Source organism: Gavialis gangeticus, unplaced genomic scaffold (assembly GCF_001723915.1).
Source record: "Gavialis gangeticus isolate Ggan-Ray unplaced genomic scaffold, GavGan_comp1, whole genome shotgun sequence".
Classification (NCBI taxonomy): domain Eukaryota; kingdom Metazoa; phylum Chordata; order Crocodylia; family Gavialidae; genus Gavialis; species Gavialis gangeticus.
In genome coordinates this window covers 77,968,188-77,988,084 of record NW_017729024.1, presented here as the reverse complement: position 1 = coordinate 77,988,084, position 19,897 = coordinate 77,968,188, and the positions used below count along the sequence as shown (strand labels likewise).

The window sequence follows — 19,897 nt, the reverse complement described above, 5'->3', positions numbered from 1 at the left end:
GTGACATGATTTAATAAAAGTCTGATTTAAAAAAGAATGGAAAGTATACATTGCAAGTAAAACTTGAGCCTACTAAAGCTCTCCGTCATATCAAATAAAGAGATGTTTGATGTCCATTGTTGAACAGACTAACCGCCAAATTTTAACAATGAAAGGTCTGTAAATATCTGAAGGAACAACTGAAGAAAGTGGGCTTAAGAAGACGGTTCTTTAGAAGAGATCTGTCACAATATTTTACTAGTCATTTGCTGAGAGAGAGAAGCATGATGTAATAAACCTCAGAACAACTTGAAGGGATTGAACCTAAATCACTCAGACAAAATGCATACTGTTTTTAGAAAGTTGTACCCTTTATTTTAAAAGCAGTAGATTAGTAAATATAGTTTGGAATTTTGAAATATTCTATTACCTTTTAATACATATAAATAATAATCCCAAGCAGCTATTGAAGCAGGAAGAAGCCTCCTTGTTAGTCCCAATGAAGTTTATGAAGGCCTAATATACTTGTTTTATACAAGCTTCTCATGATTTACAAACAATTTTGACTAGTAGCTGGTAATGGCTTCCACTTGACTCCATTACATGTAATCCAAGCTTACGCACATCAGTGCATGAGGATGGGGTAGGAGTGAGGGAAGGCAAGGCACACAGAGATCAGAACGGAAGGATCTCCAGTGACTTCAACGGGCTTTGGATCCAGCCATTAAAAAGCAAAACTTGAACTGCACAAGAAATTTAAGTATTGTGCACAAATATTGTGAATCAAAATATTGTGAGCGAATCAAGAATCAAAACAAGACACAGCCAAGACCCAGTTGCTACAAGACAGGGAAAATGATACTCTGTCTTTCATGTACTGAAACTAAGGGCATCTCTCAACAAACTTATTGTCCCAAGATGCAGTACCCTCAAGAATGCCATTACCCTCAAACATGCCTGGCACATTAAGATTGCAATGTAGATATGTGCTTTTATTACTTCTTGATGGTGAGAGCAAGCAGCAGAGCAAGAAACAGCTTGCTTTGCTTCTCTTCTTACCTTTAGATGCCTTTTTAATTTTTTTTTTAAACAATATCCATTCATATTTATGCAACTTACAAAACAAACAGCAAAAGACGTTAACATTGTTTTCTATCATCATGTCCTTTTACTGTTTATTTTTTTTTCTCCAAATGCCATTTACTTATTTCATTAGAGGAAAACAGGACTGGGACATTCATAACCAAAACGTAGCAGGAAATATATTTTAAACATCCACTAAAAATAATATAACTGTTTTTGATGCATCAAGAGGTAGGAATCAATAATTGTTCAATTATGGGGAAAAACACTAAAGGTATCATGAAACTTCTGAATTGCAACCATCAAGAACATAAACTATTATCTTAGATAACTAGATAGAAATATTGCTAATTGACTATTTCTTGTACAGTAGTCCACATGGGTAATTTTGTTAACAATTTACCAATAATTAAAGTTTCATTTGCCCAGATAAGATCTTGGCATGAAGTTCTTTGGTTAATGGAACATAAGATTTCTTAGAGCTGTCAAAAAAGTAAAGTGGATCAGTAATTACAGAAGGGTTAAACCCTTCACCCACCAACCGAAATTTTTGTTGTTTCAAAGTTCCTGTCATCTCCATCGTTTCCTATAGAAGAAAGAGAGAGATTTAGCATTCATAGGAAATACTTATTGTTTTGTCTGAAGGAACATCTATTTAAAAACATCCTACTTGACTTATGTTCATGACTAGTTCAGCAGCTGCTGAACTAGATATGCAACCCACTTCAAAATAAAATGAAACCCTATCAAGACTGGCATCCTATGATCAGTCTAACTTTCTCCACAACAAATTTGCCCATCCCCATCTTCCCTTCCATTTTGCTATCTTCCTAGCTAAGAAATTATAATTTTGCCAATAAAATTGAATCCCATACAATCTGAACAGCCTTTCCACCATTTTTCACTTGGTTAAATCCTTCTGCTACCTCCATCCCCAGAGAATTTTAGTAGTTTCTTCCAAGAGATAACTGGAAAAAAATAATACGATTTTACCCCCTCCTTGATTTTTCTTTCCCTTCTTTCTGCCTCTCCCCCAATTCCCTCCCCTTCTCCCATCACATACAGAAGTTTCTCATTTGCTCTCTCCCTTCAGTGCCTCCACTTGCTCCTTGAATCCCTCATCCCATTTCCTGATCTCATTTGAATGTGCTAGTCTCCTCCCTTATACTTCTCTTTGGGCATGTCTGTGAGATGCTTCACTGTGCAGTGGAGCTAATAACTGCAGAGTCTGCTTTTACACATGCAGATGTGTATTGCACAGTAATTTGCTCTAATCACGAGTAAATATGCTACCTGTAAATGCAGGTAGCAAACATGCTTGCGATTAGTAACTGCGCAGTGCACACGTAGACACCTGACTGGGAGCAAATGTGCTCCTAGTCAGCTGGGCAGCAGGGGGTGGAAGATTGCTCATGCCCCTGGGAGCTGCCTGCTGCTGGGGAGGGCTCTGCCACTGGAGCCTGGGTGGGGATTATGTCCCAGCTCCTGCTTTGCAATTGTGGGGTGGGGGCTGGGAGATCCTTATCTCCTAGCCTGAGTTTTGCAGTTATGTGGCCTGGGCTGGGAGATAAGGATCTCCCAGTGCCAGCTCCGCAACTGGGAAGCTGGTGTTGGCAGATAAGGATCTCCCAGCCTGGGTCCCACAACCATAGAGCTGGTGCTGGGAGGCCCCACAACTGTGGGACTTGGGCCCTGTGACTGACTAGGAAATCAGGATCTCCCAACTCTGGCCCCACTCCCAAATCTGGGAGCTGCCAGGGCAGGGGAACATTGTCCCTGCCTGTGCTCCACTGGCAGTCTGCCACTGCAGCAGGCAGTTCCTGGGGGCAAGGAACAATGTCCCAGCCCCTGCCAGGAAACAGCTGTCTCTTGGCCCCAAGCTTCCTGCCAGCCCCTGGACTAACAACTACAGGGAGCTTAAAGTTCCCCCTGGCTGCTGCAGGGGCGTGGTGCAGGGCTGCAGGGAATGGGAGCTGTCTGCTGCTAGGAGCAGAAAATCTACTTCCTCATCCCTGCATGTGTAGACATGTGCCTGGGACCGTTTTCTCTACAGTAAACTGATTCCACATTATTTGCATGTGGAGATGTACTCCTTACCCTTTCACTCTGCTCTCATAAGACAAACATGCTTTAGGACTTGCCTTCATTTGCCTGAGTGGGACCAACACAGAAGTAAACCCTGCCCACTTACTGCCATTCACAACACACCAAAGTTCAGAAATCAAACCAGCTCAGAGTGCTTCTGCCAGGTCTCTGTTTCAGATATTCTTTTGGGTTCATTCTTAGTGTTCCCTGAAGCTGGTAAGTTGCCATAACTCTAAGATTTAGTGTACACTGAGTGGGAGCTAGTGGGGTGGGGGCACACTCCCTTATTTGTAGTTCCAGGCTCAGCACAATGACAGTGCAGATCAGGGGTGTCTCAAACATACAGCCTGTCAGCTTGATTTGGCCTGCAGAAGTGGGTCACCTGGCCTATGGACATGCTTGCAGGCTGGATCACATCACCTTTGGAGCCCCTGCAGCAGCAGTATTCATCCCTGCAACTGCTGGAGCTTCAGTTTCAGTGTGGCTCCAAAACCCAGGAAGTTAATGCAACTCACAGCACCCCCTTCTTACCTGCCACTGAAATCAGGATTTTTAGTCACCTCTGGCAATTTACGATCCAAGGCAGGGAAAAGGGGTGGGCGAGCAGCAGCAGTGTTAAATCCCTGGGTTCCAGAGCCATACCAAAACAGTGCCTCCAGCATCCATGGTGTTAGTAACAACACCACAGTTTGACACTCATCCATAGCCCCACAAGGCCAAACAAAGCCTTAGTCTTTCCAATTTTAAAAAATAAAACAACTTTCAACTTCCATTACCATCTCCCATTTTTCTTTTACCTTTCATCTAAAACCTGGTTATACATGCCATTTACAATTCTCTTGGGTTCCCCTTCTCCAATTACATAAGACCTACTCCACTGCCTATTATGCTGATCCAAACTGTCTTGTTTCCTTGTCCTTCCCTCTCTCTTTGTATTCCTCTTATCTCTAGTACTCTACTTTGGGACAGGAAGTGTCTTTTTGTTCAGCACCTAATATAGTCCTGGTGCCTGACTAGGGCACACACTCACCAAGGTAATACAAATAATAATAAAACCTGTTAACTCTTCTCTAATATATGATACTTTTGAAAATGTACTTAGAAAACAGAGTTATAGTGAAAAGTGAATTAGACATGCATTTGGAATGAGATACTGCTGTCAATTTATTTTTCCAGGTTTGTCAAGTCTCACTAAATATATTGGTTTCAGGTTATTTTCCCCAGATGCATTAGTTTGCATTTTACTAACCTGAATCTCATTTTGTTATTTTGTCCATGTCTCTAAATCTCTCTATATCCCTTTGTACGATCTCTGTCCTCGCTGGTATCCATAATTCCTCTCAGTTTAATATAATCTACAAATGTCATTAGTGTGCTATCTAATTCCCCCTTCTAAATCATTAATAGAGAATAGATTGGTGGTATGACTGATTCTACTTACTATGCAATATACTATCTAAAGTCTCCCTCTAAATCTGCCATGTTGCTTTTTATTCTTTTATTTTTCTGTTCAAATGATGTGTAGAGTTATGTGCATAGTGTATTTATGTGCACAAAATTACCTGGAGTCTTAAAAACAGCGGGCAGGCATAACTTGGTAGGCATGTCACAACTTGTTCGTAAATTTGTTCCAAATTTAATGTTTTATTGGGTTTTAAAGTAAAAGCAACCATTCCTGCTTTTCCTTCATGATCTGGGGGAAAAATGTTTTGATGATGGGTACATGCTATATAAACTATAAGTCAGATTTCCCCACTGACCTCATATTTTAAAAAACAAATATAGTTCATTAACATACTGAAAGTTAGTCTGAACAAATAATCAAATAGTGTGTTTTAATCTAATGAGACACCCACGACATGAAATAAAAACTTTCCAAGAAACAGAAAAACCTTCCATAAAATAGTTCCATCGTGTATTCTTTCAGTCTTTTTTTTTCAAATATGTATGGAGTGACATGAGTTACCACCATTATTCCTTAAGTGTACACTGTAGTTCCAGGATGCCAAATACATGATGGAGAAACCTGAATATACTCTGCTTCTTATTCTCGCAGTACAGTAACGCCCATTTACATAATTCTTGTGAGGATGTGGAAGTAGGAATTAATTAAACTTTAAAAATGATTTAATGTTATGGATTTGGATGAATTAACACCAAATTAGGAAAGTAAAAAAGTCTGAGGTATAAAGAGTCAGAGCAGTACAACAGAAATTAGGCATAGACTGGTTTCAGCAAACATAATTTGTTTCTTATTATTCAATAGTTTACCAATTGAATTAATTTTTGAGGGGCTTTTCAGAAAAATTCTTCTTCCTAGCTAGTTTAGACTAAATTAAAGATGAAAACAAGCTTAGTTTTTGCAAGTGCTTGGTTGTATAGTGAATATATTTTTCACTTTAAGTGTGGTTAAAATTATTTTCCTCCATACCCTACTGAGATACTTCTATTTTGCTATACGGAGGCGTGGATTCCACACAATTTGCAATTTTAATAATACTTGGAGAATTAATTCAAAGCCCTGCCATCCCAAATTCATATCAAAATAAAGTGTGAGTGAGTCCGTAAAAAAAAAAAAAGGTTGCATCTCATATTACAAATATCACTGCAGAGCATTCACTGACTGATTCACAATCTACTGTTATTTCAGTTCTCCATAACAGCTTGTTAGAGAAATAGAAGTTAAATAGCTGAGCTGATGATTTTACAGCTATGGAGTGGCAGCAATCACAGCTAAAGGACAAACTGAAGAAAGAACACTTGACATACCTGGGACAAGTACACCGTATACATTTGTATCCTGTATGAAGTCCAGCATACCAACAATATCAGAAACTTCTGCAGTTGAAACATTCTCCCCTTTCCACCTAAAATTGAGGACAACACAAGAAATACTGTATTTATATGAAAACATAGGCATATTCTATTCTTGATGGATGCTAATAGGATTTATGTTCACCTTATTCTAACACATCACCTCATTTGTTCCTCATTTGGAATTATTAAATCTCCTTACTCCCCAAAATACTCCCAAAACAAAACTTCATTTCCTAAAATACTTCTGAAAAACATTATTTGAGGGACTGTTTGTTTATAAGAAACAAATTTAGTGTCTAATTTTATAACTGTCATTCCAAAATAGCTAACTTACCCAGACACTTCAAAACTAGATATGAAACAAAGCAAGCAATATTATCCTGTCCCAAGAACAGATTTTTAATAAACAAACTTAATACAAAAATAGCAATTATACCTGAAGGTATCCCCAATTCTGTCCCAAAAATAAAGAAAATTCTCTTGGTCTTGAACCAGCAGATCGCCTGAATTAAGATAGAGATCTCCCTTCTTAAACACATCGCGGAGCAATTTCTTTTCTGTCTCTCTCTTATTTCCAGCATAACCAAAGAATGGATTCTTTGTATTCACTTTGGAAATGAGAAGACCAGCTTCACCTACACAGAAACATTGTGTTAAGTACTGATGTAATATACAGTAGAATTGCTACTAACTTACAAGGTACAGTTAATTAACTTAGTTAATTTACTATAAAGAAATGTGTATCATAAGACACAAGAACTCCAGCACGATATATCCATGTGTCTAACAAAAAAAAAGTTCCCCCAATTTGCCACTACTTTGTACCTTGTTTAAATCACATGTATAAAAAGTAAATGTAAAATGCTGACAAATCAGAGAACAATATTTTATATTAACTCTTTACATATAAAATTAATTATGGAACATGCAAGGCAATGGAAAGTTAGCCTTTATCATCTTTTGGGGATGTCAGCTACTATACAGTAGGATTCAGTATCCTCTCAAAATGTACTTCCTACTCCTTCTGCATACTTATTGGATGTGTAAACATGTAGAAGTCCTGTTTACAATAAGTTTCCTTTTAGTGCTCAGGAGAAAGTGACAGGACTTTAAAAGTTAAAAATAACTTAAAAGTTAATTTTTAAAAAGTACTAAGTAAGTTAAGACAAGAAGAAAATGTTTGGTGCATGCAGAATGTAGGCAGGCATTAGTTTACTAACTGAATAGTGGTAAATATCACAAAATTTGCAATACAGTTCCTGAACTGATTGCGTCTACGCACATTCTGGGGTTACGTACAAACAAGCTTCAACTGCAGTTTCCATGTTTATACAAAATGTATATAACCAGTAAGGCTATATGGTCATGCTGTTCTGAGTGTACAAAAGTGGTTAAATAAATAAAAAACACAAAAGATAAAAGCATCACAATTTAATGTCATATCCTCCTAAGAGGATTTTGTCCTATTTGTGGTAGATTTATAGATTTAGAAACCAAAAGGCACCATTAGACCATATAGTCTGACCTGTGCATTGCTCACTATCAACTTTTACCCACTTACAGCAGTATGAAGACTAATATGTTTTTGAAAAAAGCACACATCTTTCAGAAAGGTATGCAGTCTTGATTTGAACACATGATGAGAAAGTAAATCTAAGAGTTCCGATGATAGTTTGATCCAGTGCTTAATGACCCTGACTGTTAAAAAAGATGCTCAACTTCTGACTTAAATCTGTGCAGCTTCATCTTCCTGATCCTGGTTTGTAGGCTTTTCCCTACTAGATGAAACAGTTCTTTCATACATGATAAGCACTGTGAAGGTACCTGCATGTTGGAATGAGTCGCCCCCCAAATCTTTTTTTTTTTCCTGATTAAACATATTAATTTTTGTAACTCTCTTCTGCACATATTCTAATTTTTCAACACGTAAAATTACTGACAGCAGAATTTGACACATCCATTTCTGAATTTAGGGACAAGATCACAGTAATACTTCAGCTCACTACTCTTATTTATCTAATAATCCCATTAGCCTTTTGGATATAAGGCTACACTGCTTGTCCTCTTTAAAAACTGGAGCAATGTAAATATATTTCCCATTTTCTGGATTTACCTGGTATTCCAAGATTTATAAGAAATTAATCTTGAAGGGTCAAAGATCTCTTGAGCCAACATTTTTAGGACTGTTGTGTGGAAGAAAAGTGTTTATTTCTATCAGGTATTGTCCAACATCCTCCTCAATTATTCAGGCCCTGGAAAGTATTTCACCATTTTCCAATAATAAAGAGACATCACCCACTTCAACATTCCTCCCTTTTTTTGCATTACGATTAAGAGCTGATGCACCAAATCCCCTTTAGAAACTAACTAGACTGAGGCTATCAAACTCAAACAAGTTGGTGGGCTGGATCTGGACCACTGGACTTTTTTTCACCACAAACACCAATGCTGCTGCTGTGCTGGTACCACTCAACCGCCTTCACCACAACTGCCAGAGCCACAGTATCAATCACAGGCCAGGATGCCTGTTGCAAACCGCTGCACTAATAGCAGCTCCAACAGCCACAGCCACAGGAGTTGAGCACCAGTGGCATTAAATCCTTTGCTACTGATCTCAGTACAGTTGCTCTGACAAATACAAATGATGGGGTTTGAGTGGCAGTAGCATTAACTCCTTTGCTGCCAGCATCAACAGAGATGCTCTGGCAGCTGTGGTTAGAAGCCTGTGGGCCATATGCATGACTGCCCTAGACTAGACCATATGCAGAGCTAAGCCAATACATGGCACGAACAGTAAAGGAAAGAGGAAGAATGCGCAGTTTCTGTAGGTTAAAGGTCTTTGCTGCTGATACCATTGCATCTTCCAGAGCCAGGCTTCAGCTTATAACCAGGTTTTGGATTTTCTGTGCTTTAACTATCTGCCAGACTATCATTAACTAGATTTTGTCTCTGAAGCCCCACAATGCTTAATAAATTACTCCTTTAAGTCATTCAGCCTACTGTTTTTGCTACCAGTGTTGGTATTTTATTACATGAACCCTCTTCTAAGTTATTCACATTAACAGTTAGAGACCATTCTTACCTTTCTTAACTTTCTCGCACCAGCCATGCTTATTCCTAAATGGTTCATCTTTTTGAAAATCATACTTTATTAAGTCGGAAGGAGAAAAAAGCTAAAAACAGGGGGAAAAAATGGGTCATCAGTTATTCATCTATATAGTGACATCTGGTGGCAACAAATATAAGCAATGACAATTCTAGGTACTGCATTCAAATTTTTTCCACAATCTTTTTCTGAGTGTAGAACCTAGTTTTTCTTTTTCTTTTCTTTTTTTTTTTTTTGTAAGTATCAAGGTCTAAACCCTATTTTCTCTTCATGCCCCTAAGTAGTAGGGCTGTGCAAAGCTTTGGTAGCCAATTCGATCAGGAAGAGATACGGCCTGATTCAGGGACCGAATCTCCGAATCTAACCAGAAGCCCAATTAAAAGCTCCGATTTGATTTGAAGCATCTGAATTGATTTGGAAAACCTTCAGAAAAGATTTGGCCATAAACTAAACAGGCAGCTCACAGCTGGTCAGCTGCCTCCAGCTAGTAAGTCTGTTGGGGTTGGGGGAGGGAAAAGGGAAGGGGTGTAGGGGAAGGAGGGATTGAGGCTGGGGCTAGGACAAGCTGCCCAGCCGGGGCAGGGGAGGCACGTTACTTAGGGAGGGGGACACAGGGGCACAGGATGCAGGTGTGGCAGCGCTGAGAGACTGGGGGTTATGCCCTGCTGCTGCTTGCCCAGCTGGGGTGGGGAGGGGGGGCAGGATGCAGGTGTGGCAGTGCTGGGAGCAGGGGCTCTACCCTGCTGCAGCTTGCCTAGCTGGCACAGGGTGGGGGCAAGGGGGAATGCAGGCGCAGCTTGCTCCAGACGAAAGGGGTAGCAGGGCAGAGCCCCCGCTCCCAGTGCTGCTGCACCCACATCCTGTGCCCCCCCCACCAGCTGGCAAGTGGTGGCATGACAGAACCCCTGCTCCCAGCGCTGATGTGGATGCCACAATGCTGGGAGTGGGGGCTACGCTGTGCTACTGCCTGGAGTGAGCCACGCCTGCATCAGAACTGCCCCCCACCACGCCGGCTGGGCCGGGGATGGGGCCAGGTAGGGCAGCCATGAGGGCTTCTCCTGCGGCTCCCTCTGCTGGGCCAGAGGCAGGCACAGCCAGAGGAGCTGCGGGAGAAGCCCCCATAGCTGTCCTACCCAGCCCCAGCCTCCCAGCACTTAAAAAAAAGCCCTGCACTCACCAGATATGGCAGCAGCGACTGGGGCCTCTGAGCGCTCATGGCAAAGCCCCCTGCACAGCACAGAGCAGTGGGGGGCAGCAGGGAATAGTATCCCTGCCTGGCACCTGTGCAGCAACTGACACATGGCATGGTTGCAGCACCAATTGGCAGGGCACTGTGCACTAGGAGCTGAGGCGGCACCACTCAGCCCCAGCATATGCCCCTAACTGTCAACAGGAAGTGGAGTATGTTCATTATTACACTTCATTCACACTGCTGCCTAGTGTGTATTCCAGTCAAGTTAAGTAATCACAGACTTTGCCATCTGGCTATCCCCAACATGGACTGTATCACAGGTCTGGAAGCAGGACAAAAGCCTTCTTGTACCCTCCCTCTTGCATAGGCATGACAGAATTTTAAGTACGTAAGCGATGACAGACCAACACTAGAAACAAGAATACTACTTCTAAGTATTCAAGGTCTCATTTGTATTTACTCTAAAGTGTTAAATCTGTTGTCAAGGTTAGATGCCTAGGATCCCTATACAGTTAACGGAAAGAATCAGGTGCCTCCAAAAGGTCAACAAGACACTGAAGTGCTGGAAAGGGAGGCACCTATAATAAATCAGCACTGTCCATAACTTAAGTGTGGCTGGGGATCACAGATGGCCCCCAGACTGCACAGGCCACACACTGCAGCGATGGCCTCCGGCATGTCAGCAGGAGAGGTAGCTGCCAGGATGTGCATGTTAAAAGCTTGCAGGCTGCCAGCTGGACAGCTCTGAGCAAAACAATATAAGATGCAAGATGCATGGACATCTCTGAACTCTTGCTTTTTTCCCCTCAAGCCTCAGATGTTTAACTCAGAAGTATATCTGTCCTCTCTGGATCCAGAGTACCAGTGGGGAGGCACGTACCTGGGCCAAGATAAAACTGACACTGAAGGTAACTGAATTCAGTGAAAAAGGGCAAAAGTACCCCAAACTCACTCTTGTATACAGCTACTGTTCATAGCAGTAGCAGCATTTTGATCACTTGACTGATTTAGTGGTTAGAGAATTCTTCAGGCTAGGAAGTAAGTCAGTATTGGGCACTCCTCGCTATAAGAAGAGTCAGACTTATAAATCAATCTCTTGCCTGGTCTTTAGATTAATTTAGATAAGAGTCTCCTCCTTTTGGAGCTGAGCCACAAAGCAAGCAAGCAAGCAAGCAAGCAAGCAAAAGGGAGCATAGCTCTATAAACCAGTAAAAAAGGCACTCTTTGGAAAGGAAGACTCATGGGTTCCAGCCCCTGCTGCCAGCATTCGTTTTTACATTAGACTGGGGCAGGCAAAATGCAACCCCAGGCCAGATGTGGCCCACCAGGCCATTCCATCTGGCCCATGGAGCCCTTAATAAAATTTAGAAAATTTATATTCATCTGCCCCTAGCTGCCCGTCATGAATCCCTCAACAACTTGCCAGAACTCAGTAAGCAGCACTCTGCCCAAAATAATTGCCCGTCCCTGCATTAGATGGTCATTGCTTTAAAACAGAACTAACGGTGGTGGAAAGAACTAGGATATTCCCTCTTCAGGCAAGTGGCCTCTTCACTTGATTACAGACTCTCTCATGCTCTCTCTTTCTAAATGCATGAATTTTGAACTCAGCAATTTAGTGCCCTAGCTTCAACTGGAGGATTCAGGGTGCTATTGTCCAGATCAGCCCACACTTTGTTTGAATGTTGCCTACAAGTAAATGTCGGGTACTATTCCTTGTGTTTTTCATGTCAATTGTTAGGTGTGCTTTGCAAAAACTTAGGAGAGGGGAGATTTACAGAGAACATGGTGTTTTCTAACACTGCTCCAGATGTGTTCAGAAGAGTTCTAGAATGACAATACAAACCTAAGCCAAGAGGAGAAGGGACCCTTTCATGTTAAAATAGAGGTACCTAAGCAGTTCTGAAGCTACTGAAATAGGATCAAATCTTGATCACTTTTTATAATTTAGGGCCTAAATTCTACCTAAACTCCAATTAGGTGCCTGCAAGTAGGATTTGAATCTGGCCCTAGGGCCTCTTTATATTGGCAGAGTGGTATAAAAGAGATTTTAGTATAAATGAGAACTAGAAAGAAAGTCTTCTGGTCACTATATGGACATATATCCTATAATAGACAATTATTTTCTTATGCTTCTGATTTGTTTAGTTTTCAACTCTTTGTTTTCCTTCAACTAAAAGTATATGAGCAGTGCTTATAACCAGCCAGCTAACAAAGGATTATTTAGCAGGCAAAATCTTGATGGGATGAAAAAGCAATTTTAAAATGTATTGTTTAATCTCTAATGTACATTTTTGCCATAATGGAAAGGGATTAGGAAAGAGAGAAAGTCAATGATGGCCAAGATATCTCTTGCCCTCCCTCCCCCCTTTTAATTTGGGTAATTAGCTGTATAATGATCTTAACATAATTAAAAACCTTAGACTTCCACAAAGGGGACAATTTAGAAAGAATCAAATCTGAGGGGATTAGATGCTAGATTAGTGAATGCAGTAGGACAAGTATCACCTTTTTAATATTATGAAATTGAATGAGCCTTAGATATGCATATTCACTGGTTCCAACAATGTTATTATATATGTAAATTGGCTGCTATTAAGCAATATTTTACAGGACAAAAGAAGTTTGTTTTTTTTTAAAAAAAAGGTGGTTACCTACTTTTCTTGACCTAGACTGCTTTAAAAATAGTCATTTGGATTTCACTTTACCCCAAAGACTAAAATAAAGGGACTTTTTCTCTAAATCTAACCTACAGAAAACTGGAAAACTATGTGCCAGGACAAGTCCTGATCCAAAATTTAGACAGTAGACATGCGAGTTGCAACTCACTGAAATTAGATACCAAAATATGTCTATATACAAACTGTACAGCTTTAAATAGGGAAAGACAAAACTGAATACACCTGGACAATGCAGATTCATCATAAGTCTGCAACTGCAGACCTACTTCTGTCTTAGCTCTGATATTCAGAATCATCAGAAGGGCTGAAGACATTGCTATATTAGTTTATACAATGCAATGCAAAGCATCACCCATCTAATTTCACTATCTTTTATTCCCCCACAGTATATTATAAAGATACTTGGGAGTGGAAAAGATTTTTATTTTTAGCTGCACCTTTCAACTAGCTAAATTTGTAAGTACATCTTTTTCCCCCCATTACAACTTTACACTGTTTGTTTTTTAAACAAGTTTATTTAAAATAAGTGTTAAAACAGTTTGGAATTATTGTATTTTACACTGACAGTGAACTGGTATAAAATATCAGCTACCACTTGATTTACTAATCATTTATTTTAGATGTGATCTATTTCTGAATTCTTAGGAAAAATATCAGTTTGTAACGCACACAAGGGTGTAAAATAACCTTGACGGTGCAGGACAAGAAGTAATGTGATCTCCCCACTTTCCCTGCTACCTCAGACCCATGGTGGGGGGTCTGTGACAGCAGGCAAAATGGGGTATTGCCTGCCCAGCCAGCCCCATGGGGTGGCTGAGTGGGGGAAGCATCACAAGGTAATAGACATCTGATGCAATAATGTGGCAAGTATGTTACTACCTTTTGTTGCACCACTGATTTTCCTGTCATGTGGCACAACAAAGGGTAAGGATATCTTTTTGCCCAACAATTTAAGGCAGCACAAACGAGACAGACAACATCTGTAACCCTTGGTTAAAGTTGTTTGTGGGCACATGCTCTCTGGTTAAACACTGTTCTAATCACTGGGCAATGTAAACAGAACCAAACCATTTAAAAAGAAAAAAGAAAAACCAAGTCTGGGCTGACCTAGGAAATACTGTTACAGTAAGATATCTTGCAATATATTCTTATACATTGCAATAAGATATCAGTTCAAAGCTATGTGAATAACTCAGTGGTAAGAGAGCAACAGCAATACTAATTTTCAGATGTTATGTTTTAATCTTTTCTCATTAATCAGCCCACAATCATAAGAGATCCCTGTAATACTGCTTGGATTAACAAACTATCACTGTTATTACTGTACAAATTTCTAGGGATTATAGCACCCAACAAGAAATACTTGCTTGACCTGAAGTTACTTCCATGTTAAGAAGTATCTTCAGTTTTAAGACTGTAAGTAAATGGGTTCTCCTTTGCCAAATGAAAAATGAAAACATTTCAACAATTTATGCTAAATTATTTCTTATTCATTGCTACTGTCCAATTTTCCATCAGACTATAATGTTAAATTATTTGCTTAGCACCTGATTCTGCCAGGTGCCAGTGACAATGACTGTCACTGTCATGGTGACCAATACTTCATTCTACAAAACAAATACTCCCACTAATTTTTACTCTGGTTATCCTTGTGGAATTTCACACCCCCAAAGTCTGAAAGAAAAAATACACACCTTTAAAAATGTCAATATTTAAAACACTGCCAAAACTTAAGGCCATAATCAAAATCTGAATATTAATTTTATATGCTGCTTTTTCAGGGGTGTATTGGTAAAGGGCATTTTTAGTCTACATTATTAACAGGGATCCAGATTTTCCATGGGAAAAAAAAACCCACACAGATTTTCCCTTTTAAAAGAAAATCATGGGAAACTATGGGTTTCCCCTTGCAGCCTTCCAACATGCAAGGAGCTGCTTGGGGCTGGAGGGAGCAAGGGGAAGGTGACTGGAGGCAGGGGGTACTACATGTGTACACACACAAGTATACAGCCAGGCAAGAGGTGGGAGTAGCCCTGGCAGCTGGATACAGGTAAGTCTATGCAGATTTTGGGTTTTTTAATTTTGAGAATTTTGGATTTCTTAATAGAGAAAACCAGGTAATTAAATAGAGAAAACCTGATAATTAACTTGACATCTCATGAGTTCCCTTTCCTCACTTTCCTTTGAAGTTTCCTCTCTTGTAGCATGGGGTACAATATGCAGTACCTTACTAATATATATTTGACTAATACTAAAGACAGCCTAATAGATAACTCCTTCTGCATTATAATCTATATGAGGAGGATCTGAATATTCCTTAATACATGCAGTACTGTTATCTATGGTGTTTGTCCACTAGATATCCCTACTGATGGATTTGTTCATATATACCAACAGGACTTTTTTATACAGAAATATATACATCAGAGCATTAGTTTCCATTCAGTATCTTGCATTTAGTGGGCCTCTGGTTGCCTGGAACACTGCAACAATAGTTGCCCCTTTTCACCACAACTTTAAGTATCATGAAGTAGCAGTATCACTGTCACAGCTAATTAACTTATTTTGTCTTTGTGGACTTTTTGGGTAGAGGTTGGATGTACAAATAAATCACATGCCTGGTATTCTGCCTTTGATATTACCTATGAAATAGTGTGGAATATTAATCACACATTAGTTTTTTCACCCCTTCCTTATTTAGTGACAGATGATATCGGCTCATGGAATGATGAAAATGAATCATCTTGCTAATTTAGCAGCTACTGGGTCTATATTTAACCTTCAGATACTATGCTACATTTATCACATCAATGCAAAGAAATATAGGAAAAGACAGTGAACTGTAAAGGTCTGTATGCAGTCTCTGATAGCAGTAAGTACTAGCTGTGGAAGACTAAATATGCTTCAGAGGACAACTTGGGGATCATCCATCTACAAGAGAAATGTATTCATATTTTTTTCACCCTTCCCACAAAATGGATACTTTATGCACTGAACCCATCTAATATAAAACTTTGGATGTTCTTAGTATCCATACTTATCCAGCTTTTTACATTAATTTAATTTCTTATTCCAATTATACTATTGTGTTGGATAAAAAAAAAAAAAGTACAGCCTCATTCATATTTTCCCATCCAAAGCTGCCAATACAGAATCATAGAATCAGAAAACTGGAGTTGGAAGGGACCTTAGGGGTCATCTAGTCCAACTCTCTGCTCAAAGCAGAATCATCCCCAACTACCTTATTCCACCAAGAATTTATCTGGCCAGGTCTTAAAAACCTCCAAGGATGGATATTCCACAACCTCTCTGAGTAACCTGTCGCAGTGCTTTTCCTACCTTCCTGGTGCGAACGTTTTTCCTGATACCTAACCTAAACTTCCCTTGCTGCAACTTGAGCCCATTGCTCCTTGTTCTGTTATCTCCCACCACTGAGAACAGTCCGGCTTCATCCTCTTTGGAACCCCCACTCAGGTAGCTGAAGACTGCTATTAAATCTCCTCTCAGTCTCCTCTTCTCCAGACTAAGCAAAATCAAACTGCATAGTCACTGGTGTGCAAAACCATGATACCTACAACCATTTTAGAAAATATTACTCAAGCAGGGCTGTGTGAAGCTTTGGTCACTGATTCAATTTGGTGGAGATTCAGCCCAATTTGATGGCCGAATCTCTGAATCCCAACTGAATCAGAGGACATTTAATCTCTCCAAATCGAATCGGAACCCTCTGAATAGATTCAGAGAGATTCGAACAGACACAGCTTTAAATGTTTTTTCTACATACTTCTAGGTAGCAGGGGCCCCACAGGGACATGGGGGACTCCCCAGTGTGCTCAGCAGCAGACCTGGAAGTGGACCAGAAGCACTTCCCCACAACCCTCCGGCTCGGTGACTGGTGCCTTCTGGGTTTGGGAGGGCACCCTGGGTCCCCTGCAGCCGATCGTCGAGCTAGGGGGACATGGGAGGGGAGGCCCCCTGCACGCTCCCTGGCAGATGCCCAAGAACTTCTGGTCCACTTCCCGATTCACTGCCAAGCATGTGGAGGGCCCCCCTGAACTCCTGTGGGATGCTCCATGTGCCCCAGCATTGCAGCAATCACGAGCTGCACCTGCTACTCAAGGTATGGAGAAAAACTTTTAAAGCTGTGTCTACGTCCAAATCGCTGATTCTCTGAATCAGCACTGAATCTTCAAATTCAGCCGAACTGAATTGGGGACAGTGATCCAAATCAACGAGTCAAATCACTGTCCCCGATTTGGGCCATATCTGAATCGAATACGGCCTGCTTCACACACCCCTATTATAGATTCATAGAAGTAGGATCGGAAGGGACCTTGTAGATCATCAGGTCAGACCCCCTGCCCTGGGCAGGAGAGAAAAATCGGGCTCAAATGACCCCAGTCAAGTAGATGTCAAGCCTCCTGTTAAAGACCCCCAGGGTAGAAGCCATCACCACTTCCCTTGGAAGCTGGTTCCAGATCCTAGCCGCCCTGACTATGAAGTAGTGCCTTCGGATGTTTAGTCTAAACCTACTCTCTAACAACTTGTGGCCGTTATTCCTCGTTACCCAGGGGGGCGCTTGGGGAAACAAGGTCTCTCTCAAACCTTGCTGGTCCTCCCTAGTGAGTTTATAGACAGCCACCAGGGCCCCCCTCAGCCTTCTCTTGCAAAGAACAGATTAAGGTCCCATAGCCTCTCTTCGTAGGGTCTGTTCTGCTGTCCCCGGATCATGCGGTGGCCCTCCTCTGGACCCTCTCAATGCTGTCCACATCCCTCCTGAAGTGCAGCACCCAGAACTGAACACAGTACTCCAGCTGTGGCCTGACCAGTGTGGCCTGACCTCCTTGGCCCTGCCTGAGACGCACCTGTAGATGCATGACAAAGTAGGGTTAGCCCTACTGACTGTGACCTCGCATTTTCGGCCTATGTTCAACTTGGAGTCAATAATGACTCCAAGATCTTTCTGCCACCATGCTCTGGAGAAGGGAGTTTCCCAGCTTATAAGTGTGCTGCTGGTTCCTACTGCCCCAAGTGCAGCACCCTGCACTTGTCAGTATGGAAACCCATCCTATTTTCATTAGCCCACCCCTGTAACCTGTCCAGGTCCTGCTGTAATTTGTCCTTCCCTACTAGTGTGCCCACCTCACCCCAAATCTTGGTATCATCAGCAAATTTAATCTTTTCACCCCATCGTGCAAATCACTAATAAAGAAATTGAATAGTGTGGGCCCAAGGACCCTGGGGGACTCCACTGCCCACCTCCCTCCAGGTGGAAAAAGACACATCCACCACTACCCTCTGAGTACAACCCTTCAGCCAATTTGCAATCCATCTTACTGTGGAGGCATCAATGTCACAGCTTTTTAATGAGAATGGGGTGGGAGACAAATGTCAAAGGCCTTGCTGAAGTCCAGAAAGACTACATCCACTGTGATACTTGCGTCCAATGCTTTTGTGACCTGATCGTAGAAGGCAATCAGGTTGATCTGACAGGACGTGCCCCTAATGAAACGGTGCTGGTTGCCCTTCAGCATCATCCCTGCTGCTGGCCCATCACAGATGTTCTCCTTGATAATCTTCTCAAAGAGTTTCCCCAGGACTGAAGTAAGACTAATGGGCCTATAGTTGCCTGGGTCCCCCCTCTTCCTTTTTTAAACATGGGGACCACTTTGGCTTTCTTCCAGTCATCTGGCACCTGGCCAGAGCACCGTGAGTGCTCGTAAAGCCATGCTAGGGGCCCCGCAATAACCCCTACCAATTCCCTTAACACCCTGGGTACACTACCACTGTAGAACTTGGATGGACAGTTCATACTGCAAACTATTCTGAGCGAGCATCTCCACTGGCCAATCCTTTTTCTTTCTGTTGTTGTGAACTAGGCTCAGTGAGAATGAAAAGGCAAGAAAGTGAGAAAAATAAAAGTGTCTCCAGAAGTGAGAGGTTATGAAAGAAAATCTTACACATGATGGGAGTAAGACAAGACAACTGGAGCAAATGTTTACTTCACATTTGTTTTCTCTTCCCTCTCTCAGCTCCTCTCTCCTTCTAATCCTACTTTAGGAAACTGGACCTCTCTCTTCTCATGCCTCCCACCTCCTCCCACACCCATGGTTGAAGGGCTAGGGTTTTCAAGAGCAGAGATATCACGTGCATTTCTAATTCCTTTAGTTAGATTTTAAGTACAACATCAATAAAAAATAAGCTTAGGGCAGTCTGCACCCACCAGCAAAGCTGGAATAGCAAAAATGTTAAATTTGATAACAATAAAAATTCCAAGAAGCCTCTTGTACAGCCCATTCAAATGCATCATTTCTCAAACCATTTTCAGCCCTACACAGGATTTGTATGCCAGACAGATATGCATGCTTTTCAAATACAGAGCTGCTTTGCTGTCCTGTTCCAGATGCATCAACCAAAGCAGAATGAAACAAGTGCATCATCTACATTTTGAAACACAGTTTGGACCAGTCAATGGTATGTGAAATATTTTTAAACAAAACTTCCACTAGCCAAGGAAACTGGCAAAGAGTATTATGATACACATATTATTTATGTCAAATCAGTACAACTACAGTACAGTCAGAAACTCACAAAACAAAAGGAGCAGTCCATTCCAAACACTGACCCAAAATTTAAATATTTCTGTAAATCTGAGAGTAATACAAAACTGCTATCTATCTTTTGTAACATTCATTCCCTTCTACCTGTTCCCCTGCTAAAATCCCATTCAGATTGCTGCAATTTTTTGTTAAGTGAAACAGTAACTTGTGCTAAGAGTAGAAATAATAAGCATTGTGTTAAACAACACTTGAGAGAACCATATACAATACCAATAGTTGCTATGTACTGTATCAAACATTAGTAGAGATGCAGTAGTGTATTACCTAAAAAGAGAACAGTTTGCTATACAATACCAAGTTATAGGTTAGTAAGGGTGGAAAAAAAAAAAAAAAA

General features: G+C 41.0%; 1 protein-coding gene across 3 annotated transcripts in view; it reads right to left on the bottom strand.

The window, feature by feature from the left end:
* Window positions 1-329: 329 nt before the first annotated feature.
* Window positions 330-19,897, bottom strand: part of SLC27A6 (solute carrier family 27 member 6) — a 60,543-nt gene continuing 40,975 nt past the window's right edge. For 2 of the 3 annotated variants that reach the window (XM_019517284.1, XM_019517283.1), the window contains exons 7-11: window positions 9,047-9,137; window positions 6,401-6,599; window positions 5,917-6,014; window positions 4,710-4,840; window positions 330-1,648 (exon numbers count right to left, since the gene is read on the bottom strand). In XM_019517284.1, the coding sequence (XP_019372829.1) occupies window positions 1,472-1,648; window positions 4,710-4,840; window positions 5,917-6,014; window positions 6,401-6,599; window positions 9,047-9,137 (696 nt within the window). In that variant the 3' untranslated portion in view covers window positions 330-1,471. The remainder of the gene's footprint in view (window positions 1,649-4,709; window positions 4,841-5,916; window positions 6,015-6,400; window positions 6,600-9,046; window positions 9,138-19,897) is intronic. The other variant, XM_019517285.1, reaches the window with a different exon arrangement.